At 37.2% G+C, this 27,952-nt stretch overlaps 2 protein-coding genes across 4 annotated transcripts; one reads left to right on the top strand and one right to left on the bottom strand.

Annotated features, from left to right (window-relative positions):
* Nucleotides 1–14,466: 14,466 nt before the first annotated feature.
* LOC107823339 (uncharacterized) lies at nt 14,467–18,286 on the top strand. The gene is made up of 5 exons (XM_016649964.2): nt 14,467–14,773; nt 14,886–14,938; nt 15,381–15,542; nt 17,369–17,470; nt 17,981–18,286. Exons 1-5 carry the CDS (start codon nt 14,566–14,568, stop codon nt 18,116–18,118), a joined length of 663 nt encoding a protein of 220 aa, XP_016505450.2. The 5' UTR covers nt 14,467–14,565; the 3' UTR covers nt 18,119–18,286.
* A 350-nt stretch (nt 18,287–18,636) lies between these two features.
* LOC107823341 (uncharacterized) lies at nt 18,637–25,947 on the bottom strand. Of its 3 annotated transcripts, none has more exons than XM_016649965.2 (4): nt 25,738–25,947; nt 25,367–25,408; nt 21,379–23,010; nt 18,637–19,308 (listed from the first exon to the last, which is right to left on the bottom strand). In XM_016649965.2, coding segments are annotated over exons 2-4 (2,037 nt in total). In that variant the 5' UTR covers nt 25,368–25,408; nt 25,738–25,947; the 3' UTR covers nt 18,637–18,904. The 3 variants fall into 3 exon arrangements, with proteins under 3 accessions (XP_016505451.1, XP_016505453.1, XP_016505452.1); XM_016649967.2 differs by having other exon boundaries at nt 25,783–25,947; XM_016649966.2 differs by having other exon boundaries at nt 25,489–25,747.
* Nucleotides 25,948–27,952: the final 2,005 nt, after the last annotated feature.

Raw genomic sequence — 27,952 nt, 5'->3', positions numbered from 1 at the left:
GTAGTGTCATCCTTTCAGAATGGGTTAATAAAATACCCACCAGCCACCTAGGACGAAATCCACAATGCCTACTGTGCCGAGGTCAGGGCATACGATGACAACCTCAATAGGACAACACGTCAACTCACCTCGGTACAGTATGAGCCCAGAAAGGAACGCAAGAACAACATAAGGAAAGACCATCCGGTATCGCGACCAGGTAGGGAACGACATCAACCCTATGTCAGGGAACCCGTCCACTCTTTCTGTTACGAAGATGGCCCCTCTAGGCCGAGATCAGACACCCACAGGAACGATCGAGGTACTCCCCTTGCTATCTACTCATAATTTGTGTGTCACCTACAGAGGTGTTCTACGCCCTAGAGAAGCTCGGAACGAAAGTGAAGTGTCCACCAAAGATGAGGTCCGACTAGAAGTGGCAAACTTGCTGTAGCAAGGATATCTCAAAGAATTACTCAGCGACAAAGGCAGGAACACTTTAGCAAGGGGTCAAGAACGCCTAGGCCCACCAAAACCGCATTCACCAGCTCGCACCATCAACGTGATTATTCATGACAGTGACGGCGCCTCCATCAACGGCATCAAATTCATCGCCACTCACAAACTCAAAAGATCGTCACCCACGAACAGTATGACGGACTCGAAGAGAGTATAATCTTTGACGAGTTAGATGCCGATGGTTTGACTTTCCCTCACAATGATGAACTTGTCATTACTTTACGAATTTTAGAAACTGATGTTAGAAGAATCATGGTAGATGATGAAAGCGGGGCGTGCATCATCAATCCTCGAGTCCTCGCACAGATGAGACTCAAAGATAAGATAGTGTCGCGTTGCATAACACTAACCGATTTTAACAATGTAGTTGAATGGACCTCAGAGAGATCATACTCCCCGTTCTCGCCAGCGGGATGACTCTGGAAACAACATTCCATATCATGGATTAGGACACCGCATATAATGCTATGGTGGGATGACCATGGATACACCCCATGAGTGCAATCCTCTCCAGCTTGTACCAAGTGATCAAATTTCCAACACCCTGGGGAATATTTAGCATACGATGGGAATAATGTACATCCCGGGAATGTTATCGAATCGCCATGGATGGCACAACAACTCAACAGAAGAAAGAAAAGAAAAAAGAAGAATAGCAATCAGTAGGGTCGAGGTCACCACAGGTCGAAGCCAAAGAAGTCATTATGGACCTAGAGACGGCCGAAGCCGGAGGATCAAGCATAGAAGACCTCGATCACGTCCAGCTAGATCATAGAGACCCCAGCAAAAAGGCCTATATCGGCTGCAAACTCCGAGACCCAGGTAAATTTTGTCAATTCTTAATAACTAACGCAAATTTGTTTGTCTTTAGCCATGCAGATATGCCCGACATCCCCAAGGAGAGAGCCACGCACAGGCTAAACGTCGACCCCTACTACCCCCAGTAAGACAGGTTCCGATGAAAGTTCAACCCCATAATCAACGAGGCCGTCCATGAAGAAGTATAAAGGTTATTAGCAAACGGCTCTATTAGGGAGTCAAAGTACCCTAAGTGGATTGCCAATGTGGTAATGGTCAAAAAGAAAAATGGGAAATGGAGGATGTGTGTGGACTTCGCCGACCTGAACAAAGCATACCCAAAGGATTCATTCCTGCTACCACACTTCGACCACCAAGTTAACGCAACAGCAGGACATGAGCTACTAAGTTTCATGGACGCCTACTCAGGCAACAACCAAATAATCATGGAGGAAGATGACCAAGAGAATACTACGTTCATCACTCATAGAGGAACGTATTGTTACAAGGTCATGTCATTTAGGTTGAAGAATGCGGGGGCTACTTATCAAAGGTTGGTCACGAAATGTTCAAAAATCAGCTCGGCAAAATCATTGAGGTATACATCGATGACATGTTGGTCAAATATGTGAGGGCTGAGGACCACGTCGACCACCTAAAGTAAGCATTTGACATACTGAGAAAATACATGATGAACCTAAACCCCGAAAATACGCGTTTGGCATAACCTCAGGAAAGTTTTTGGGTTTCTTGGTATCACAGCGAGGAATCGAGGTCAACCCAGATCATATTAAGGCCATCGACAGGATACCAGAACATCTAACCACAAAGAAACAAGTTTAGAGACTGACAGGTCAAATTGTCGCCCTATCCAGGTTCGTCTCGCGGTCATCTAATAGGTGTCACAGGTTTTTCAACTTACTCAAAAAGGATAATGACCTCGAGTGGACGCTTGAGTGCATACAAGTGTTGAATGAGCTTAAGGTATACTTGTCGTCGCCACCTTTTCTCTCAAAGCCCGATCCCGGGGAACGTTTTCCCATCTACCTCGCCGTTTCAGAAGTAGCAGTATTAGTTCGAGAAGGAAAATGTACGTAATCTCCAATTTATTATATCAGTAAAACACTTGTCGACGTTGAGATGAGGTATCCTCACCTCGAGAAACTAGCTCTAACCCTGGTCGTAGCTTCACGAATACTTAGGCCATACTTTCAATGCCGTCGTATATCGGTCATCACCACATTTACTTTAAGAAGCATATTGCACAAACCCGTGCTATCTGGGAGGCTGGCCAAGTAGGCAATTAAATTAAGTGAGCACGACATCACTTATCAGCCTCGCGCGGCAATAAATTCGCAAGTGCTTGCCAACTTCGTCGCATACTTTAGCGCAAAAGTAATGCCCGAGGCCGAGAAAGAAGCCACTCAAGCTTCTCTCCAAACATATGACCTTTGGGTCCTACATACCGATGGCACATCTAATGCCTGCGGGTCCGGACTGGGACTCGTGCTCGAGATTGCCACCGGCAAAATAGTTCGCCAATCCATAAGATTCCCAGATATGACTAAAAACGAGGCCGAGTATGAAGTCGTAATTGCACGATTGAGACTAGCACTCAAGTATGGGGCGAAGCAATTGAAGCTACATTGCGATTCCCAACTCATCGTCAATTAAGTTACTGGAAATTTCCAAATCAAAAAGTAGAGATTGCAGAGGTATCAGACCAAGATCTGCAAATTGCTGCCCAATTTCAACGAATGCCAGCTCGACCAGATTTCACTAACTCAAAACATCAAAGCAGATGGCCGCTCCACTAAAAGCATAACTCCGGGAGATAAAAGTTAGTTCACCTCCTCAGCTCGGTGTTAAAACCACATCGAGGTAAAATTTGTAAACCTAAGTTGGGACTGGCGCAATTGTATTATAAATTATTTGCAGGACGAAACCCTCCATAATGACAAAAAGGAAGCCAAAAAGCTAAGAATGCAAAACACTAGGTACAACCTCCTTCACAACGACTTGTATAAGAGAACGTATAGCGGCCCCTTAGCAAAATGCTTAGGCCCGAACCAAACACAATGCGTTCTCGAGGTGGTTCACGAAGGCCATTGCGGCAGTCATTTCGGTGACCAAGCACTTGTCAGGTGCCTCATACGAGCCAGATACTATTGGCCCACCATGAAGAAAGACGCCCTAGAATTTGTGAAGAAATGTGAGTAGTGTCAAAAATACACCTCAATAATCCACCAAGCAGGCAAACACCTCCACCATGTCACCTCTTCATGGCCATTTATTAAATGGGGGATGGATATCGTAAGACCGCTTCCACCGGGACTAGGTAATGTAAATTTTATTTTAGTTTTAACTGACTATTTCTCTAAGTGGGTAGAAGCAGGAGCAATCGCCAAAGTTCGCGAGCAAGAGGTAATCGCCTTTATATGAAAAAACATCATCTGCCAATTTGGCCTACCTAAAAAGATAAGTTGTGACAATGGGCCCTAATTCACGAGAAGAAAAACCAGAGAAATTTCTCGAAAAATAGCGCATCAAAAGGATACTTTCAACTCTTTACCACCCAACCGGTAACGGGCAGACAAAATCCTCCAATAAATCTATCCTAAACATCATGAAGAAGAAACTCGAGGAGGCTAAGGGATTGTGGCCGGAAATACTCCCAGAAGTATTATGGGCGTACAGAACAACCCCAAAAACGAGCACAGAGAAAGACCTTACTCTCTGGTCTACGGGACGGAAGCGGTCATACCAGTCGAAGAACCCAGCCTAAGGTACTCCTATGAAAGCGGCACCAGCAATGACGAGAATAAGAGACAAGATATCGACGAGGTCGAAGAGCAACGAGATATGGCATACATAAGAATGGTCACGTAGAAACTGTATGCAGAACGCTACTACAACATAAAGGCGAAGGTACGATTACTCAAGATTGGGGACTACGTACTCAAAGACAAGACCCAGGCAGGTAGAGATTCGCAAGAAGGCAAATTAGGAACCAACTGGGACGGACCATACAAAATCATAGGCAAAGCGGACAAGGGTTCATTCTAACTAGAAAATATGGAAGGGAAGCTCCTACCAAACAATTGAAATATCAGCCACCTCAAATACTTCAACTTTTTGAAATACAATAAATGCCCCGTAAGTCGTACTCTTTTTTCCGTCACTTGAGTTTTGTCCCAATTAGATTTTCTCAAGGAGGTTTTTAACGAGGCGACGAGCGGGACACTTCGAGTTGGAGTACGCAAGAGAAGAAGTATTTTTCATTGCCCAACTTATCAAGGATCTCCAAGTCGGACAACGAAAGGACTAGGTATACTGGGACTGGGACGCCAGCCAGCACCCGAAACTTGTAATTTTCTCCAAAGGTTGCCTCAGGGAAAAATGATGTAGTCAAATCAATGATATTGAAATAAATAAGACATACGTTCATTGAAACTGCTCTCCTAAAAAAGGCACGTTCGACAAGTTCGAACAACTCCCAACGGCCCACGGCCACAACTTAATCAAAGGTAAGTTCGACCAGCTCGAACAACTCCTAACGGCCTTTGGCCACATTTAATCAAAGGTAAGTTCGACCAGTTGGAACAACTCCTATCGGCCCTCGGCCACATTTAATCAAAGGTAAGTTTGACCAGTTCGAACAATTCTTATCGGCCCTCGGCCACATTTAGTCAAAGGTAAGTTCGACCAACTAGAATAACTCTTATTGGCCCTCGGCCACGACTTAATGAAATGTATGTTTGATCAGCTCGAACAATTCCTATCGGTCCTGGTCACGACTTAATGAAAGGTACGTTTGATCAGCTCGAACAACACCTATCGGCCCTCAGCCACGACCTAACGAAAGGTACGTTCGATCAACTCGAACAACACCTATCAGTCCTCAACTACAACTTGACGAAAGGTGCTCGACCAGTTCGAACAACTCCTATTGGCCTTCTGCCTCAACCTAACTCAACGGTATGTTTGACCCGTTCAAACAACACCTATCGGTCCTAGGCCTAAGCTCGAGTAGAAGATAACAATGAAGAAAGCACAGAAGAAAAACGCAAGTACGAAAATGAGAATGCACAAAGACAAAAACTTACATATGAAACCAAAATAAACTTTTGTATTTATAGAAAAGTTTTTACAAAGATGTTCAAACACGCTAACAAAAGGTACAATACAAAAGTTGAGCAAAACAAAAAGCTAAAAATTTAGTGGCCATCGCCACCCTGATCTCCACCATCCCCTCCTTCCCGGCCTCGGTCATAAGCAGAACCAATCAGAAGCCGCAAGTGTATCAATGCAGCGTATCGGGAACATACGTCATTATGCTGAATGACATCATGACGTCACATCTTTTCCTTGACAAGATGGTTCCATTGAATCACCCAGAAAGATTAAGATTTTGAAATATGTAGTCCTCGAAATGCCACGCCGCCCGCTTTTCACAACGACCACAACCGTTGTTATCCGCTCATTGAACTCGCCCACGAGGACGGCCTCAACAAGCGGAGGGACTAACTGTATGGGCGAAAAATATCACGTTACATATTGACCAAGTCAACATGAAGGAAGACTTCGGAGACTGTCACATGTCGTCAATAAGATACAATGACCTGACCTCAAAGGGTCGTCGTCACGAAAAGACAACGCGTCGTCGACGAGGTCGAAGTGACACGATAGAAGACGGGGATGAGGACAAGCTCTCCTTTTCGGAAAGCAGTAACGGCTAGTTCTAGGATTACTATTCCCTAAAGAATATTTCAGTGAATATTCTTCTCAGTTGTACTATCTAGGTTTTTGTGGCCCATATACCCTTATAAATAAAAAGATATGTAGTTATAGAAGGGGATTGGACATTCATTGTAAAGAACAACATATTAACATTCTCTGAACATTCTTTCTTTATCACATACATAAAAAGTTTACCTTTTTACATCTTTGTCTATCTTTTCTTCCCTGATCCAAGAAGGAACCGAATATTCAAAGACTTATCATTATCTATCATTGTCAGAAGAATTATAGGGGAATCTCACCTTTATCGGGTGATCCCTATTTATTTATTTACTTGAATATCATTTATTGTTATTTATTGTTTTCTTTCATATTCTTGAGTTATTCATTACTCCATTATTGATATTATTTATTGCTATCCAACAGCACACGTGGGATATTTTCCATAAATGCACTTGATATATATATATATATATATATATATATGAGGGCTTTAAAAAAGTGATGTGGCATGTCTCTTTGGCCAAGAATCACACTTATCTTTTTTCCCAAATTTTTGACATTTTTCTATTTATGTGCTACATTAGAAAATCCAAAATTCACTTCTTAATTACATTCTCTTAATTATACCTCCCTCCATTACTCTTCTTTTTCTCTCATTTCTTTTCAGTTTAGAAGCCTAAAAGTCTCTACCATTAATTCAGTAATCACTAACCGTTTTGCTTCGATAGTAATAAAGCCTAATTATAGACAACCGTTTCTTTTTATCATTAAAGCCCCAAACTAAATGCCTCATCAGATTCCATCACAAGGTCACTTTTAAAAGTATCTAAATTACACCTACATCTCCTCCATAGCAATTATACCAATTGAATAGAAAATTACATGATAACTATAGTATCAAACTGATACCGATTGCAGACAAAGAAACTACTTCTCCATCTCCAACTCCAACTCAAAGCATAGTTGCGGCCCCTTCGGATTCGAAGCGCCAATAGTTGTTATTGGTTAGCAGTTTTCACTGATACTCTCTATCTACATATAATTTTATGACCCTCCATTTCGATAATTGTTATTCCAGAAAGTGTTGCTTCATTTCTTAAAAAGATTAAAATTTTCTATTATTGTATAAACTGTTAACTATGTTTACTTCAGTTTCTCTTTTCTAGGTGTGGAATGAGAGACATATACCGCTTTAAGAACATCTAATCTGTGCTTACACAGTTCTCTGATACCAATTTGTTAGGATCGGGAATTCGGGTAGTGCGGAATTTAGCCAAACAACGTTATAATGACAATAACAAAGACAATAAAAGTTGATAATAACGGCAATTAAAGAATATAAAGAAGACACAAATTTAACGTGGTTCGGTCAAGGTAACCTACGTCCACAAGCGGAGATGAGCAATTTCACTATACCAACAAGAGTACAAAAGAGAGTACAAAATTAGAGTAAATACTCTAATTAATCCCAAATACCCCAAGAGAATAACCTCACAAGATCACTCCAAAGAAAGGGTTCACACAAGTGTTTCCCAACACTCACTCTCTTACAAAATACTCTATAATGAAATAAAGGAGGAGAAAGAAAGACAAGAGTGAAAAGCTGTTGAATTGGTGTGTTTGCAAATGAGGAGAAACTCCTCTATTTATAGCAAGAAATTCTTGGCCTAATAATGGATATTATGTCATGGCAAATGTCATGATCTACAAATTTGTTATAACGGATATTATGTCATGGCAAATGTCATGAACCACAAATTTATTATAATAAATATTATGTCATGGCAAATGTCATGAAAATTTGGTCATATTACAAATCTCCACCTTGGCCTAATTTTAGCTTATAGTAAATTTGCTCCACCTTCTCCGCAAAAAACCCAATGGACAAAATCATTCTTCATAAATGCCAATCAAGTTCATGCAAAGCTTGAACTTGGATACTTGAAGAGGTTTTGTGAACATGTCAGCAGGATTGTCTCTAATATTGATCTTCTGAACAGAGACTTTTCTTTCAGTAATGGTTTCTCGGATGAAATGATACTTTATATCAATGTGCTTCGTCCTCTCATGATACATTTGATCTTTAGTCAAGTGAATGGCACTTTGACTATCACAGAAAATGGTAATACCACCTTGGTGTAAACTGAGTTCCGCAAATAGACCCTTCAACCATAAAGCTTCTTTGATCGCCTCGGTCACTGCCATATATTCTGCTTCGGTAGTAGATAAAGCTACTACATGTTGTAATGTAGCTTTCCAACTAATAGCGCAACCCCCGATGCAAAATACATAGCATGTCAGTGATCTTCTTTTGTCAAGATCACCTGCATAATCTGAGTCTACAAAATCAACTAAAGTGTTAGTATTTCTCCCAAACTCCAAACATGTGTTTGAAGTACCTCGCAAGTATCTGAGAATCCATTTCACAGCATGCCAATGTGCTTTACCAGGGCAAGCCATATACCGGCTTACCACGCTCACTGCTTGTGAAATGTCTGGACGTGTACAAACCATTGCATACATAATACTGCCGACTGCACTGGAATAAGGAACTTGTGCCATGTACCTCTCTTCTTACTCTGACTACGGGAACTAAGCAGCTGATAACTTAAAATGAGCAGCAAGAGGGGTACTAACTGGTTTAGCATCTTTCATGCCAAACCTCTCCAAGACTTTCTCCAAGTACTTCTTCTGGGTCAGAAATAGCATGTTGGCTTTTCGATCTCTTTTGATCTCCATGCCAAGGATTTTCTTAGCTACTCCCAAATCTTTCATCTCAAATTCACTTTTCAGCTGACTTTTCAAATTGTGAATTTCTGTTAAATTCTTAGCAGCAATGAGCATGTCATCAACATATAATAATAGGTACACAAATGAACCATCATTTAACTTCCGGAAGTAAACACAACTATCATACATGCTCCTCGAATAACCATGACCCAACATAAAGGAATCAAACCTTTTATACCATTGCCTTGGAGACTGCTTTAATCCGTACAAGGATTTCTTCAACAAGCAAACACGATCTTCTTTTCCTTCAATTTCAAATCCTTCGGGTTGATGCATGTATATTTGTTCCTCAAGTTCGCCATGTAAGAAAGCTGTCTTAACATCAAGTTGTTCTAATTCCAAATCATACATGGCAACGAAGGCAAGCAAGACACGAATAGAGCTATGTTTAACAACAGGTGAGAAAATATCATTAAAATCAACTCCTTGTACCTGACTATAGCCCTTTGCAACTAATCGTGCCTTATACCTCGCATCTTCAACCCCTGGAATGCCATCCTTTTTCTTGAAGACCCATTTGCAACCAACAATTCTTTTTCCTGATGGCAGCTTCACAAGAGACCAAGTACCATTCTTGTGGAGAGACTCAATTTCTTCATTCATTGCAATCAGCCACTTGGCTGAGTCAGCACCAGAAACTGCTTCTGAATATTTTGATGGTTCTCCAATTTCTTCAGTTTCCTGTGCAACTGAAAAAGCAAATGCAACATAATCTCCAAACCTTAATGGTTGTTTACCTTCTCTTCTTGGTCTATGTTTGGCTATAGAATACTCCTCTTCTTCTGGTTCAACTTCAGGAGTCTCAACTTCAGGAATTTCAGCTTCTGTCTCAACTTTAGGAGTTTCAACTGTATTTTGCTCCAAAGTTGATGAGCTTGGCTCAGAAGGAATGCCAATCTCAATCTCCACCTGGTTCTATGTACTCTTTCCTTTATCTGTATTACAAGAACTAGAAGACTCTTTTCTAGAATGTAACATAGAGGATTCATCAAAGGTTACATCTCTGCTAATTATAAATTTTGGTGTCGTGGGATCAGGATACCATAGTCGGTATCCTTTTACCCCAGATGCATACCCAAGGAAAATGCACTTTTTAGCCCTTGGCTCTAATTTTTCATCATTTACATGCATGCATGCAGGGCAACCAAATATCTTTAAATCAGAATAATTAGCAGGAGTACCTGACCATATTTCCTCTGGAGTCTTAAAGTTCAAAGGTGCAAAAGGAGCTCGGTTGACAATATAACAAGCTGTAGAGATAGCTTCTGCCCAAAAGGCGTTTGTCAACCCAGCATTTGAAATCATGCAACGAGCCCTTTCCAAAAGAGTTCTATTCATCCTTTTTGTCACACCATTTTGTTGAGGTGTCATTCTCACAGTACGATGTCGAGCAATTCCTTCATTCTTGCAAAATTTGTTGAATTCATCATTACAAAATTTCAAGCCATTATCTGTTCTAAGCCGTTTAACCTGTTTTCCTGTTTGCTTCTCAATCAAAACTTTCCATTGTTTGAAATTTAAGAAAACATCACTTTTATTTTTCAGGAAATAAACCCAAACTTTCCTTGAATAATCATCAATGAAAGTTAACATATACCTGATACCACCTTTTGATAGGGTACGTGAAGGACCCCAAAGATCTGAATGAATGTAATCCAAAGTACCTTTTGTTCTATGAATCGTTGGAGATTTGAAGCTGACTCTTTTCTGCTTTCCGAACATACAATGTTCACAGAACTCCATATTTTCGGTACTTTGGCCATATAAGTGACCTCTTTTACTGAGGATGGAAAGACCTTTTTCACTCATATGCCCCAATCGCATATGCCACAATTTGGTGATGTCAAAATCTGATTTATCTGATATTGAAACTGCAGCAGCACCTGTAACAGTAGATCCCAAAAGAGTATACAACGTACCAGATCTGCGTGCTTTCATGATCACAAGAGCACCATGAGAAATTTTCAGAACTCCACCTTCACCTGTGTACTTGCACCCAAGAGATTCTAGAGTGCCCAAAGAGATGAGATTTTTCTTCAAGTCAGGAACATGTCTAACATCGGTGAGAGTTCTCACCACACCATCGTGCATTTTGATTCGGACTGTACCTTTTCCAATAACTTTGCAGGCAGCATTGTTGCCCATCAAGACAACTCCACCTCCAATAGATTCATATGTGGTAAATAAATCCTAACTGGGACACATATGATAAGAACAACCCGAATCTAAAATTCACTCATTGTTAGATTTGAAACTATTATTAGTTGTTAAAAAAATAGTTCCCTCAGTCTCATCAGCAGCTACACTTGCTTCGGCAGTGTTAGTATTTTTGTGCTCATTTTTCTTTTCTGTATGCTTTTCTTTGTTTTTCAATTGAAAGCATTCAGAAATAATGTGACCTTTCTTATGACAATATTTGCACATGACATTTTTGTATCTGGATTTTGACATTGATTTAGGTTTCTCACTACTTGAATCTTTCTTATTGGATCTACCTCTTATGAATAAGCCTTCTCCTTAGTTCCCACTAGTTTCCCCAGTAATATCTCTATCTATTTGTTCTTTTGATTTCAAAATAGATTTGATATCTTTATAAGAGATATTATCCTTTCCATAAAGCATAGTATCTTTTATATGTTTAAACGACTGGGGTAAGGAAACAAGCAATAACACAACTTGATCTTCATCTTTGATTTCAGCATCTATGTTACTTAAATCCATAAGAAGAGAATCAAAAGTATCAAGATGAGTAAGTATAGAGGTACCTTCAGCCATACGAAAAGTGTAGAGTTTTTGCTTTAGGTAAAGCCTGTTTTGTACTGTTCTTTTCATATATTGGGTTTTAAGCTTTTTCCATATGCCTTTGGCTGAGCTTTCTGCTGCAACTTCACGCAAAACCTCATTTGAAAGATTTAAAATAATACCTATTTTTGCCTTTTTATCTATGACGACAAACTCCTCGTCCGTCATTTTATCCGACATCTTCTCCTTTCCTTGCAGTGTCAAATCTAAGCCATCCTGAATTAGGATAGCTTCCATCTTTAATTGCCACATTCCGAAATTTGCACTTCGGTCAAATTTCTCAACATAAGACTTTGTTAGAGTCATTTTGGCTATTTAAAATAACCTGGTTAGATCTGGCTCTGATACCAATTTGTTAGGATCAGAAATTCGAGTAGTGCGGAATTTAGCCAAACAACGTTATAATGACAATAAAAAAGACAATAGAAGTTGATAATAACGGCAATTAAAGAATATAAAGAAGACACAAATTTAACGTGGTTCGGTCAAGGTGACCTACGTCCACAAGCGGAGATGAGCAATTTCACTATACCAACAAGAGTACAAAAGAGAGTACAAAATTAGAGTAAATATTCTAATTAATCCCAAATACCCCAAGAGAATAACCTCACAAGATCACTCCAAAGAAAGGGTTCACACAAGTGTTTCCCAACACTCACTCTCTTACAAAATACTCTATAATGAAATAAAGGAAGAGAAAGAAAGACAAGAGTGAAAAGCTGTTGAATTGGTGTGTTTGCAAATGAGGAGAAACTCCTCTATTTATAGCAAGAAATCCTTGGCCTAATAATGGATATTATGTCATGGCAAATGTCATGATCCACAAATTTGTTATAATGGATATTATGTCATGGCAAATGTCATGAACCACAAATTTGTTATAATGGATATTATGTCATGGCAAATGTCATGAAAATTTGGCCATATTACGGTATATACTGGTTGCGTATCTTTATTTTGATTTTTCTATTTTCCTTCCGGAGGTTATATGAAGTTTAAGACAAGAAGAACAAGAAAAAATATAGATATTTTGTTTTCGCTGTGCAGATGCTCATTTGAAGGAGCAAGGTTGAAGTGGGATCACTACATTGGAAGGAAAGATGGAAAACAACAATTTTCTCAGAAATATACTCACTGTCCCTGACAATAGCTAATGACTAATTGAGGATTCACAATGTGTCCATACGATATTCTCTTAGGCAAGAAACAATTATTTATTTAATAGTAGTAATAATTTTTAATTTTTTTTTTTTTTTTTTTTTTGTGGATGTCCTCGAAGAGACATGACTCATGTAGTTGTAACATTAATTGAAATGAATTTAGGTACTCTTCTGTATGAATAACTATATAATTGTACTGAAAATTCAAAATTAGTAGAGTTTGTGTTTAATTTGGATTATTTTTGTGGCTGATACGTACTTGGAAATATACCATATGGAACCGGCATGTCTTTACATAACAAAGGAGGCTACGTAAAAATATTTTTGAGTCAGGAAATTTAAGAGCTATTGTGAAAAATCTTGAAAGAAGACAAAGCCGCTTGCTTCTCAACATAGGGGAAGAGGAAGGAAATCAATAATGATCGAGCAGATTCAATGGCCTTTCTAGAATAGGAGAATTGAGAGGGAGTTTGAAAAATATATTAGGAAAAGAAAAAAAGAATAATGAAAGAAAAAAGAATAGGAAAACAAATAGATATTGGGAATACAATTCAATACTTTTTATTTTTTATTTTTTAGTTGCATTGCATTCATTTCAAATTCTATGATTTGAATAGAAGATTTTTTTTTTAAAAAAAAGGTGAAGAAAAACAAAAGTTGTACTATCTAATGAAAGAATGGGTATGTTTTAGATATGCATTAGATTTAGACTAAGGGAATAAGATGCGCATACACAAACACATGAAGTATATAAGTGAATTTTTTTCTTATATTTTTTTTTTTCATTTCTTGAAAAAATCAGATTATGAAAAATATTGTCCATCTAACCTCAATCAATATGTATAATTTATTTTTTATTTATATATGTACGTCAAATTTTATCTCTTTTATTTCAATTAAATTTATAAAATATTATTTATGAATCAAATATATTTTTATAACCGCGCGAAGCGCGGATAAATTCACTAGTTTGGATATTAATATTGACTAAGATTAACCCTTTTTCACAACAAATCTAATTGTATAAACTTAGATCTAAATATTTACTCATATACAATGTGATGATGTAACTTTACCTGCATTGACGCATACACTAAATCAATAAAGGTACAAAATTTATTACTCCACTTAAAATTAAGTAAATAGTTGCATTGAATATTTTCCTCTTTCAGAAAAAAATAAGAATATTTTCCTCTTTCGGGGAAAAAATAGAAAAAGGAAGTGTATCCGTGTTTGGATCACCCATCCAAATCCAATACATATTTGGATCATAAGAAGCCCGCACGGCTTAGGCACAAAGCCCAAAACTCAGAATCAGTAACAAAAAGTGGAAATGACATCAGGCAGCCACCTTTAAGCAATGATGTTTAAAATATATCCATATTTTATAATATAATTTAAATATTAGATAATTTTACTCAAATTTCAGGACACGACATCCTAGAATTTAAACCTAAAAATTCAAACTTCGTTACATCATGTCCTAAAATTCAAAAATTGTGTCTAGAAGTTCGAATCTTATATCCTGAATTTTAAATTAGTAATTCAGAAATTCATGACACTTATTCCTGAAATTAAAATTAGCAGATAAAAAATGATGCTTAATCCTATAGTGTGTGAATTAACTAATCTTTAAATATATTATAAATTATGGATATATTTTAAATAGCGGGCTTAAAATTGGCTAATGATGCACTTCGCCCTAACAAAAGCGTGCTACAGACGGAAATCAAATTCCCGGGTTCGAAGAAATTCTCCTGCCATCTAGCCAGCCATGGAATACGATTACAGGAACAGAACAGGATCTCCTTACGATACACAATTGCCGCCGATGTACGGCAGACCAGCAACTGGCGCTCCACATCCACATCCACATCCCATGTACGGTCAACAAGCTCCCGGACTATATCCTAGGGTTGGTCAACCCTCCGGCGGCGGCCGTAACCCTCCTATTCATCACACCTCTTCTCCGTCTTCCAACAGTATGTATTTCCTCGATCTCTGATCTCTCATTTATGTAAGCGTTGTAGGTTAATCTGTTCGGAGTCAATTTCAATTAGCGCAATTTTGATCTTTCACCTGTTTTTTATGCAGCTGGAATTGGCATCAGAGTTGCTATTAAACCTGAATATCGGATTACACCTCCGGTACGAATCCTTTATGCTTAATATATACTATTGTAGTCTTGTACATGTAGTCCAAGTTCTGAGGTGCTTATATGCTGGACGTGCTTCCGACTGTGATATACAACCGTGCTTCATAGGACCTTTTGCAAATATAAAATTTAAGTTATATACACGGATCGTTTTAAAAGCTTCTTACATTATCAGTGAATTTTAACCTGAGGTTAGTTATCATTTTTAATGATAACCTAATATTTATTGAGAGATTTACTTGTAATTACCTAAATAAATGATCTGATTGTCAAAATACTTTTACATTGTCAGTGCATAGGACTTAAACTCAATATAATTCTACTCATCAGTTTGTTTCCATAACTAGATTTTGTATACTATTAATTTAGTATTGTATCAGATGCATAACTTAAGTCGTTTATGTGAACAATATATTATTTTCGGTTTCTTGCAGCCTCCGCTGTCAACACAAGTGGGAGACATTCCTCGGAGCACATTCAACTTTGATTTTGACTTTGAGAAAAAGATTCTGGCCGAAGCAGAAAAGGAAAGCCAGAACTGGAGCAGGCTAGGGCTGGAAAATCTTCCATCTAGATTGCCAGAACAAACTAACACGGTATTTTGTATTTCTTGTAATCTTGTTAACTGTAGTTCTAAACTCTACTTACATAAGTATCTCTAAGCGTATCCAGTCCGGTATCTGAATGAAAATGTCCAAGTATAATTAATCCCCTGAATAGTGAATTTGTTGGGACGTACCCACCTAGGACAACACTATGTTGGCCCTTGAATAGAGTGAAGGGCTTAAGAGGATTCATATAGCCCACCCAACTAGTTTAGAATTGAGGTGTAGTTGATTGTTAGCTGAAATTCTCCTCCATTTCAATTATATGACGGTGCTTGACTGATCATGGTGTTAAAGATATTCATTTTGACTTGTGTATATTATTAGTGGTAGTGGAAGAAATAAATAAAGAAACAATTGAAAAAGTTGGTTTGATACAGAAAACATCACATCAAAGCTTCAAATTTGTGTAGTTTACTGGATTTGCATTCTTGGAAGTTGTGAAAGTTGGCTAGACATGGAGTGATGACAAACATCTTGGAGCACCCCAAAATGAAAAGAGCGTCATAGAAATTGAAAACAGAGAGAGTACTTCTTTGGTTTGCACCCATATGCATTTCTATATTTAACTGCTAGGGCAGTGGCTGGGTCATAAGACTAACATCTTAATTGGGGGATTTCTATTGCTATCTATTTTATTTAATTTGGTCTTAAACTATAGAGATTAAAAAGCTCATCAACAAGCGAAAGAAATATACAAAAGTTAGACACCTGTACTCTGGCATATGGTGGAGGTAGTCAAATATGTAAAGTAGTTTGAGCCTTGAGATGTTTTAGTCTCTTTTTATCATCACTTGATCTTACAAAATGTGATTGTGGCACTGCTGCTTCCAGGAAGGTCCAAATTTGAAAAAAAGAGCTGAATCTTTAAGATGTAACTCTTTTATTTTTTTTAGAGTAGGAAATTACTTCCAATGACATATCTTTACGTATTCCTAGTCTACATTGAAACTGAAGATTATGAGATGCGGCTTCCAGTCATTCAGTTCATAGTTGGCGACAAATCTGGCGTTATTTTAATATCTGTTCAGGCTCTTTCTCTGGGTTGGACTCCTGGATAATTGAGGAGATGCTAATAAGCAATGCTACTGTTCTGCCCTGTTTACCACAATTAAGCTTGAGGATAATGGTGCAAGTGTTGGTTCTTGTACTTCCTTTTCCTTGGCTCAGGTAGACTACTTTTAAGTTTTCAACGTGGTTAAATCCTTCTGTGAGAAATGAAGGCAAGGGAAAGTATTATCAAGATGAGTAACTTTAATTATCTTATACAGACTTTACACAATACATAATACCTACTAACCAATGTGGAACATTGAAGTTACATACACTAACTACCTAACACCTTCCTACGGTGAGGATTATTCTTTAAACAACATATTCTATTATGCATAGCTTACTTGACCTAAGAAAGAATAAGTTTGTCCTTTTCCTTTCTAGGAATTAGCGTAACAAGTAAATCCGCAAGTTGGATCCCTCATTTTGAATTTGTGGATCCAAATATGGTTTATATACTGCAAAGGAGGAAAAATTCATGTCTCTAAACATGTCATTTATATTTTGACATTTTTAGGATGTCAAATATTAAATCTATGAACAAAGGTAGTTAGCATCGTTAAATATATGTGTATGTGCGCGCGCGCACACACACATATAACATCAAGTATTGATTGCCAAGAGCACATCATGTGCTTTGTTTGGGAATGTGTAATACATCAAATATTTTGCAGTTTACTCAATGTGATTTCTGATTTGGTGCTCATCAACAGAGACTTAATTTTTGTTGATATTTGAATGAGTCTTTTCTTACTTGAATATAGGGATCCACTGGAGATTCTGTTATAAACAAATACACTTCATTTGGTTTCAACAGAGAGGCTGTGGCCATAGCGGTTGCAAATTATGGAGACAACCCGATCAAGGTATACATATCTTTTATATGCTTCTCTTACATTTCTATGCCTGCATGTAGCACTAGGAGCACGGTCAAATTAGCTTATCTACAAAACTTACTTTAAATTAAGTTTGTGAAGACATTTCTCTACAAAGACTTCCATTTCTTATTTTCTTCCCGTTTAAGTCAAATTTCAAATTTAATTCATCGACGGTCAAGTTAACTAATTTTTATATTGAAATTGGAAAATGATTACATTATGTTTTGTAAAGAGAATTAGATATTTAAAACTGCATGAAGGTACAACTTGATGCATCTTTTTCCATCATAAAACCACTTCGACAGTAATGTTAACAAAAATTGAATTTTAGTTTTTGAATGGCCAAACATGACATTTAATTTGCGACCGAGATTGTAGAATGTTGAAGTGAACAAGGAAGTGTTATACAAAAATTTGACCACTAGCATTAAGGAGCACTTGTCTATAGTAAATGTGACCGTTCATTAGCTTTTTCTAACATTTTCATCAACTAATCAGGTCAAGGAATTTGCCGAGAGATATACTCGCTTGAAAGAAGAGATGGGATTCTCACCAAACAGTGTTGCAGATGCCTTACTATTGAATGACAACGATACAGACAAGGCGATATCTCATTTGATTGGCAATTCATCATAATAGTTTTTATGATCACGTCTTCTGTAAAAATAAAATAAATTTTTTGAGAATGTAATGAAGGTGTCAGTACATTATAATGTCATTGTAAATGTATTTTATGCTTGTGCAGATAGATATTTTCTGATAAGTCCTATTAACTTTAGATAAGTGATGTTTGGCATTGATATGATAGCTGCAAGGTTGCAATAAGCGAAGTAGGCTGGTAGAGGTTATTCTTCTCCCATGTCAATTTTGCGTCCTGGCATTCTAGTTAGCTTTTTAATTACTATTGCCGTGCTTTGTCCAAACACGATACCAATTCAACTTCGGAGCCAGTAAACTTTCATATAAGACAGTTGGCTTGCCTTCCCTTTTGCGTTGGTAGACTTAGCCGAAAATTTACAGAACTTGGCGCAAATGTTCTGGGCATCCACAAGGAAACAGTAGTTTGGTCTCCCATGTGTCTGATAGGACCTTTGTTGCAACTTATTCCAAAGGGGTGTCAAAAGTATAATTAGATTTCCCTGACTACCCAAATATTTCGATAGAGGATAAACGGAACACCTTTCTCACGTACTGCACAATGTATACACTAATGTATGTAACATACATGGCCAGTTTACCAACTACCATCCCCCTCTATTTCTGGGTAGGAATGGCGTTTAGATGGCCTATCAGAACAGCTACTTGCACTACTCCTAACTACGTTTTTACATGAAAAAAGAAGAGCTAAAAGTACCACACGATTCCAAGACACTACATTATGACGACTAAATCCCTGCACGTTGGGGGTGGACGACAACCTGGTCATAAACCAAATATGTGGTCACTAGCACCAAATATTGCAGCGGTAAACTGTCGTGTGTTCAAGTCATTTCCATCCAGAGAACCAAATCTATCAAGCCACTGAGTTGGACTAGGATTATCCACCTCTTCTACCCACTCAGATGTCATATCTATGTCATCAAGTTGGAGGGGATCCTCCTCGGTAGGTTTAGAAACCAAATACCGTGCTAACTTCAGATTATAGTTTATGTAAACAAGGTCCAGAAGGGTTTCCTTATCAATCTTATTGCGCCTCTCAGAGTGGATTTGTTGAAATGTGCTCCAATGTCGTTCAAAAGTGAATGTACTGCATACCTGGCTAAGTATTCTAATGGCGACTCTCTGCAACGTAGGAGCAGCATCACCGTACTGTTCCCACCAAATACCTACAATGCATTTCCTTCGTATCAGTCCATTGAGAGTTAGTTAGGCAATGACGAAAGCTTGTATAAAAAGCATGAAGTGTCGGCAGCAGTCATTTTTCTGACAGCATGAATCTATGAATTGAGATGCAAGCAAGATGATAGAAAATTATAACAGAACAGTTCAAGTCATTTACGACATGCTGGAGAAAGTACATACAATTGATGCATTCAGAGGAGACTTGACTCAAGGTTAGCGATCAACTAGACATAATTTCAGCTTAGTCAGTATTTTAAGCCAGTCTTATGGAAGTCTTACTACCAGTTAATATCTACCGAGTCATTAATGTTTTTTTACAACTTTTAGGTTCAAAAGTTCCACTGACTTCATTGCTTCCTGAATGTTTAGTCTTGCAGGAAGTGATAGGTATGTATTTCGAGGCAGAATTGCCGTTCAAGTACATCTCTTTTTTATTTCTTTTAATAAATGAGAAATAAAAACCCAAGTACATCTCCTTTTATTAGCTCATGGTTTTACTTAACTTAGGAGGTAGCAAGCACAACAAGCACAGGCAACAATAGCTTAGTTGTTTCTAACAATTTTAAATCTCACATTGGATTTTGCTTAAATTAAACATGAAACGTTAAATGACCTTCATGACTGATTCTTAAAGCTGGTGCCTCTCTTTCTTATTTTCTTGTAAGGTAGTAGATCTAACTAGATCGCAAAGTATTCAGACAAAAAACCAAACTCAAACTAGTTTATAGATAACTCAAAAGATCAGCTTGCAACACTACTGCTTTATCCAGATATAACTTAAGGCTCAAACTAGAGTCTGGAACTAATTTTAGTACTCTTAACTCTGAAGCCTAGAACTTTCAGGAAAAGAAAAACTTAAAATCTAGTCTCGAACCTTCACAACACTATAAAAACACTAATTAGAAATTGAATCCCAGAACACTTGCAAGTTCTAATGACCAGATATTACTGGGTTTCCGCATTTTGACCATGTGTTGCAACCATCATTTTCTCCATGCTAAAGGGAAGAAAAAGAGAGTTCATTTTATAGGAGAAGAGCATTTAGAACACTATATTCTATAATCTTTTCAGGTCTATATCCAAAATGGAGTCTACGAGTTGCAGTTGCACGAAGCTTAAAAGAAAAGCTTTCGTTGGAAATATCATTTTTTTTCTTGAAAATCATATAGGCAACTAATGAAACTTCCAGGTGTAAGTAAAATGAAGGAAATACAAGTGAAACTTTTGAAAAAGAAAACCTATTCTGCAAGGCCAAGAGAAATAGGATTTATGATCTCCTTCTGAGTTCTGATAAGGTTCTCTCTAGTTGTGAGTGCCTGAGTGGATACCACATGAAAGATACAAAAGAAATATCACACATCTTTCATTTCTCTTCTTTTACTTTTTCTATAGTTGGTCAGAATAATGCAACAAAATTTCGAGTTTTTCACCTTTCCAAGAGGAATTTAAAAAGCATTTATACCTTTTGGAAATAAAGATCTCTATGCCAGTAAAAAGTAACATAAGCAAATAGGCTATACCCATATTTTATTTTATTTTTTATTTTTTGTTAAGAGGGAAACCCGCAGCCGCTACACTTGGTGCGCACTGGGTAAACTTCCCCCTGTGTAATAGCCTGCAAACCACACAGACACAGGGGAGGTAATCCGCACTAGGCAAGCCATGTGCGACAGGCTCAACCCAGAAGGCATTGAGGGGGATTCGATCCCAGGTCATCCGTGTGGATGACCGCCCTCCAAACCAACTGGGCAAACCCAAAGGGTCTCAAATAGGTTATACCCATTCCACCTAAGTCCACAAAAATAAAGGGAGAGAGATCTCCAGGGAACACCAAAGGAACCCATTAGTCTAATAGGAATTATTTTTCTGCCAATGCAGGATATCACTACGTGACCTATGACATGTCAATTTAGAAGAAGGTGCTAGCCAGCTTTCCTACTATCTCAAGGAGAAGAAAGAAGAATGAACGGACAAGAATTTTCTTAGGATCGCTTCAATTTAAGTATATGTACTGGGGATGCACAAAACATTTGAATCTAAAGCTTCAGTCATACCTGGAGGAACAGTATCAATTGCCTCCTTTGCCAGATTACAACCAAACATTCCTGATGCCCTTGTAAATGAAAGGATTTGAGTGGTGATATCTCGCCTCAATTCGGGAGTCGGTAATAGCTTCTCCAGCACTCTGAAAAAATCTTCTTTTATTGACCCAAGAAACTTGACTTCTGTGTTGTATTGGATGCTAGGATTCAAAAAGGCAGCTGCTGAATGCAGAGGAGAGTGGAGGTTATTCTGCCATTTCTTATCTACTATATCCAAAAATGTCGTGCACTTTGTTTCATCCATAATATAGTATGTCCGTATTGACTCCTTTGCTCTGGTCAATAGTTCATATATAGAGCCCACAGCTGGCTTTCCTCCAGATACTTCCCTCATTACTTTGAGAAAGGGCTCAGAAATAGCAACACACTCTTCAGCTGTCCTCCAAAAGTCATTGTCATCGAGAATTCCAATACAATTAATGCTTTGCGGTTTATTTGTATAAGCAGAATTGGCAGCAAACTCTGGACTGTTAAACATAAGTTTCAATCTTGACCTATGCTTCAGTAGACATTGTAAGGAGAGAAAGTGTGAAACGGACTTTGTGATACCAGTCTTGATGATCTCTTGTCCTAGAGTGAACTTTTTCATGAGAACAAGCAATGAGGAATTATTGTATATAAACTTCGAGATTGATTGCGCCTGTAAAATGCATCTATATACCCAATCTAATTTCGAAAACTCGTCTAAGATTGTGTTTATACACTGTGAAGCACAAGGGGACACAAAAACACTCCCATAGTTCTGCAAAATATGGTTCACTATACCAGTGCAGCAAAGTGTATTATCCACAATTACTTGCACAATATTCTCTGGGCCAAATTCTTGAATGATTGAATCAAACAACTCAGAGAGGCATTTTAGATTCTTAAAATATGAAGATGCATCTACAGATTTGTAGAAAATAGTCCTGGAGGGTGATGAAACCAAGAAGTTGATCAAAGCTTTCATTTTGTTATCTGTCCATGTTTCTGCAATTAAAGTGCAACCTGTCATTGCCCACTCTTTCTCAACATCTTTTGACTGTAAGCTTACTTCAGACTTGATCCTCTCCAACCATGTTGCTTTCAGAGTTTCAGGAGAAGGACCTAAAAACCCACTGCCACACTTCCCTACTGCCTCAATCATTTGATGGTAAGAGGAAGATCTTGCAACACCGAAGTCAATTTTGTTCTCAAAAAAGAACAATGCAATACTTCTCTCCGCATTTTCTTGGTTATTTCCAGGTGAAGAGATAGCCTGCCCAATTGGTGGAAAAGTTCTTGCAATTGGAGTTATTGGTTCCACAGACAAAAGGGGTTTTTCTGGAGAAATATTTACAAGAGATTTAGCCTCAATGAGCTTATGCTTTTTAGTACTAGGAGTTTCCTTTGCCTCATCCTTTGATGCTACTATTGCCCTTACCCTGTCAGTAACATCATCTCTCACCTTAGTACATGGATTCACACCTTTACTGGGAAGTCTGGATAAGTGGTGCTTTAACCTACTAATGCCACCGTTGAGAATTCTAAGACAGAATTTACATCTCACTTTATTTCCGTCTAACTTCTCCGCATATTCCCAACAGACATCTTTTTCTCGAACCACTGCCAGAAAAAAATATCGGTTAGATAATTTTATGACTCATCCTAGATGGTTTTTCTTATTCATTCTATTATCTTTTCCCCTCTTAACATAAAGAAAGATTGTAGTCAATAACAACAACAACATACTCAATGTGATCCCACAAGTGGGGATAAAGAAAGACTGTATATGGTGCACAATAATGAAACAAAATTGTCATTTAGGAAATCTCTTTAACAATTTGAAATGAATGCAATGATAAAGTCAAGTGTTAATCTGCTATTAAGGTAGATATATATCTTGTTAGTTAATAATGATAAGCTCAAACAAATGCTACCTACTATATGTCAATCATCTTCAACTCATGCAACAAGGATGTATCTTAATTCGCTAGCAAAGCGTAATGCGTTTGCATAGGCTTCAATCATATACCAATATACTTTTTAAAAACCTCAACTTTATAAAAAAAACTCAACTATTTACAATCGCCATTCTGTTAAAAAGTGCCAGTATTTAAGTTGGAAAAGCAGCACAAGAGAATCACACGGTGGTTTTACCACTGATCAATTATGTGAAAGCGCTATTATCGAATTTCAATCTCTGTAAAAAGACAAAAGGAAGGAAACTAAAGTGGTTCCACTCAAAATCCCCAAATTAAAGCTAGGTTTCTATTTTGTTAAACTGATCAACTAAATTCCTTCTAATAATATGGTGTACCAACCAAAAAAAAAACATCAGTTTGTTGTCTCTTGGTCAAGAGTTGTAGTTATCCCTTTTATTTAAACTTTTGTTCCCTTTCAATTTGGCACTATATTACTTTTAAGTGGTATATATAACACCAACAGTGGTGAATGACAATAAGCTTTTTATACTCCTTTTTCTTTCTCTCTTTTTCATTTTTAGTATCTTTGGGGTTGGATATATGTATACCATTTGCATTCCTCAATAACAAGCTCAAAAGGACAACATTTGTGATGTAGAATTTTTGAGATGTCCTTGATTGTCAACATCTCATTTGCAGTACTTCCAACATTTACTAGATCTGCGACATTGTAGTGGGAAACTGCAATTGACATCCAGTAAACTTACCTACCACAATATGACTACTCATAACTAAAACATTTTTTGCAATTTTAGATGCTTCAGAGTGACTAACATGTACAATATTTATCATACATTAAATTTAAGAAACTCTAATTAAAAAAGGAAAACAATTTTTCACGATTTCTTTTTAATAAATGACAAATATTTCTTAAGTTAAAGAAATTTAGGCTTAACATAAAACTACCATTAAAGATTATTGTATAGACTTGCACGATCAAGTGGAAACGTGATAGGCCGCACAACTACTAAGCTTTCAAAAAGACTAGTTCACCTATGCTTTATAGAACTGTAAGCTTAACGCAAGCGACACAAATATTCAAAAAGCAATCTAGAGTAGATGGTTTGTTTCCACCTAGTGACAAATTAAACCAACAACGAAATCAACCCTAATCTTTTTAAGACTACATACTCCCCTTTTTTTTCCAATTTCATCATACTACTAATTATTCTTATTAACGAGTTTATCTGCCGTTCATAATCATGTTTCATTCCCTTTCCAAGTCAGGCCAAAAAAGACGTAAGAGCTATATAAAGCTTTAGTTTCTTCTTTTCTTCTTCTAGAGCTCTAAACCCTTTTTATTCTACTTTATATCAGGTACAACATTGTAACAAAAAAGATAACTTCCGATGGTTAAATTCTGTACTACTGCATTACTTTCAAGAAGCAAAAAAGCCACTTGAATTCTGCAATTAGTGAACGAAGCAAGGTAATTGTGCCTTAAACAACGGATTATTTGCGAAAAGTGTTAAAAAGCACTCCAGGTCTATCAGAGCTTTAAGCGCAAAGCGCGATTGAAGTGTGAGCTTTAGTTAAAAAAGGCGCGACGACAAAAAAATAAAAATATATGTGTAATGCAAGAAATAATTAAGGATTTCATTCATAATGATTTCCATAACAATTAAGATACCTTTTTGCCAAATATATTTATTGTTTTGTACCACTTTACTCAAGATGGAATTTATGGGCAATGAGGCGCATGCCTTAGTGCCTTGCCTACACAGAGTGCAACCTAAGTGAGGCGAAGCGCATGCCGTGAGCTTTTTTGAGCTTCAGGGCTTAAGCGCGCTCAAATGAGCCTTTGACAACACTGCGGATAATTTTTATTTTTATTTTACTTTTATTTAGGGAAGACGAGTTATCTGGAGTAGTTTACTCCAAGCTCTCTCTAAAATAACCCGATGGTAAGGTCTGAATTAACTAAATTAACATTTCATAGATTAACATAAATTGAAATAACAAAGGCATGAATGAAACCCATAGTTCCAGTGACTTACTAGTTATGGAGGCGCCTCACAGTAGAGCGGGGCTATACAAACCTAAACAAGCAATAGCAATTCAGTTAAATTAAGAAGAACGGATACAGCATAAATCAGTAAAGTAATTGCTAAATAATCACCATTAGAACTTCATCCGATAGTTCAATTTCCAAGTAAAAGATGAAATTATTAGTTGCAGTTGCCATAGAAAATGAATTGACAAGATTGAACTCGATAATTTTAGTAACCAGCTGAAAGTTCCACGGAAATGAAATTCTTCGACAGTCTACAGTGTTGATTTTCACCATTTTTGAATAACGAAACAGAAATCGAAAGGGAGGGAATAGATATGAAGAAAAAGTAGACGAGAAATAAAGAAAAAAACTCACATGGAGAAGTGAAGAGACGAATTATCAATGGAGGAGATAACGTACAGTTGCAGAGAAGAGGGATCTGTTTGATTTATCGCGATATTTTGTGGTCTAATGGCCTGTTATGAGTCTAGGATTTAGTTCGTATCGATTTCTTGGACTTCCTGAGTTTTCACCATCTTTTTATTTATCTTCTCCTTCTCGTTCAATTATCTCATCTATTTTCATAAGAATTTTTTTTTGCTGGAAAACAATATAATTATGGAGTAGTAATCTCCTTCTCTTTTTTCGTATTTGTCTCAAATTTTCGGCCAGAGCGAAGTGACGTCGTAAAGACAGAGAATTTCAGGAAAGAAAAGATACAGTGGAAGCCAACTCATATCAGAGCCAGGTTTCGATCCTGGGACCTGTGGGTTATGGGCCCACCACGCTTCCGCTGCGCCACTCTGATTTGATGGAAAGAAGAAGCAATGTTTTTATATTGTTGATTAATCGGTTCACCGTACTCTTTTTCTTTTTGTATTCTCATCTAAAGGCTTCTCTTTATTTCCAAAGAATGAGAGGTTTAGCTTTAGAAGTAGATTATGAAAAATGGCTGCAGATATATGACTAAATTCGAGAGAAAAATAATACTAATTGGATACGTATTTTAGTTTAAGCTTAGAGTCGAAGCTAGTCCTTCAAATACGGGTTCGGTTGAACCCTGTAACTTTTGTTTAAATCTTGTATTTGTCTTAAAAAATTATTGAATTATGAACAAATTATTAATTTAGAACCAAATAACTTAAAATAATTAGAATACTAAACCCATAATTTTCAAATCCTGACTCTGTGTCTGTTTAAGCTCGGTTCTTTTAACACAAGGCATTATAACTATTATCTTAAATATATTTATCCATCTTAGAAGAAGTACCTTTTTTTTTTTATTTGACCGTCATGTATATTGAGTATTAAAACAAACCCTTAATAATTGAAGAGACTGGCGTAGCTGGAACCACAATCAATCAAGAAGCACAGATAGTTAATTAAGGCAATGAATGTGAAGAACAATAAACTAAATATTGTCCTTCGTCAATTAGCTGTAACATGCATTTGATGTCTGACCACCATATTATAAAATGAATTATTAAATAATATATAGCAGTATAGCACTAATGTCATCAGTTATGATTATTAACCATAGAAAAAGCCTAAGATGACAAACGAAAATGAAATGTTCTGACATGGTTGATTAAATTAAACAATAGGCAGCCAGTGGGATTTTATGAGAGTACTTATGCATGCAAGTTCTCCTCTCTCTAAGGAGCAAAGTACTAGCTATATGGAATATGTATTATTACTTTTCCTAACAGTAAATATGAATTCAATATATAATGTACCGAAGCAACAGAAGAGGTTTAAGAATTTAAGTTTTATATATATATATATATATATATATATATATATATATATATATATATATATATATATATATATATATATATCCTCCTGTCTCCTTTCTTTTTTTCCTTCAGCTTAATCATTTGTAGTATAGTAATTATCTGTGGCTTCCAGTCGTCATGGTCGGCATATATACTTTAGTAGGTAACAAGGGCTACGTTAACAATGACATTTGCCTCTAGAAGTATTTGAATTTTTTTCCTCGAAAAAACATTCAATATTGGAAAAATTTTAAGCAAATATTATTAGAGAAAAGTTTTTCAATTTTTGTAAAAGCTGAAATTAACACACATTTACATTAATTTTATGCAGAAAAACTCTTCGTCCTGATGTTTGAAAAACGTTTTCGGAATTTCTTTTCACCTATTTTTGGAACAACACGCAACATAAAATAATCTCTGTGCATAGTACTCTCTCAGTCTTTTGACAATTGACTCAGTGAGATTATTATAAGCCAACAACGTAACATGCAAGTGTTAATTGTTATTACACTTGAATATGTGTCCTCGGAAAAAATAATGTTTAACTTTGTATATGGATAAAACCGAGTCTAATGAGCACCCAGATTTTCCGATGAGGCAAACAGAGCGAGGACGTGAGTGTAAGGAATCGGAATCAAAGCCATGAGCCTCTCGTATCAGGGCCCGAGCAAAACACCTGCCCTCGGAGCCATGGAGACCACGTGCCCCGGGTCCGGTTCGAGTCCCACGACCTCGGAGAGCATTACCAAATGACCGCACACGATTAACAAAGGGCAGTGATATCCGTGCCCAACCGGATATCACGACGCAAA

The sequence above is a fragment of the Nicotiana tabacum genome, chromosome 4 (assembly GCF_000715075.1).
Source record: "Nicotiana tabacum cultivar K326 chromosome 4, ASM71507v2, whole genome shotgun sequence".
NCBI classification, from domain to species: domain Eukaryota; kingdom Viridiplantae; phylum Streptophyta; class Magnoliopsida; order Solanales; family Solanaceae; genus Nicotiana; species Nicotiana tabacum.
The sequence above is the reverse complement of the archived record's forward strand: the minus strand, read 5'-3'. Positions and strand labels throughout refer to the sequence as shown.

Bases quoted from the DNA above. Each gene is read 5' to 3' on its own strand.
- LOC107823339 (XM_016649964.2), top strand. From the start codon at position 14,566: ATGGAATACGATTACAGGAACAGAACAGGATCTCCTTACGATACACAA. The intron at 14,774-14,885 runs GTATGTATTTCC...TTTTTTATGCAG, and splicing joins CTCTTCTCCGTCTTCCAACA to CTGGAATTGGCATCAGAGTT. The intron at 15,543-17,368 runs GTATTTTGTATT...ACTTGAATATAG, and splicing joins TGCCAGAACAAACTAACACG to GGATCCACTGGAGATTCTGT.
- LOC107823341 (XM_016649965.2), bottom strand. The intron at 19,309-21,378 runs GTATGACTGAAG...AATGCATTGTAG, and splicing joins AATTGATACTGTTCCTCCAG to GTATTTGGTGGGAACAGTAC.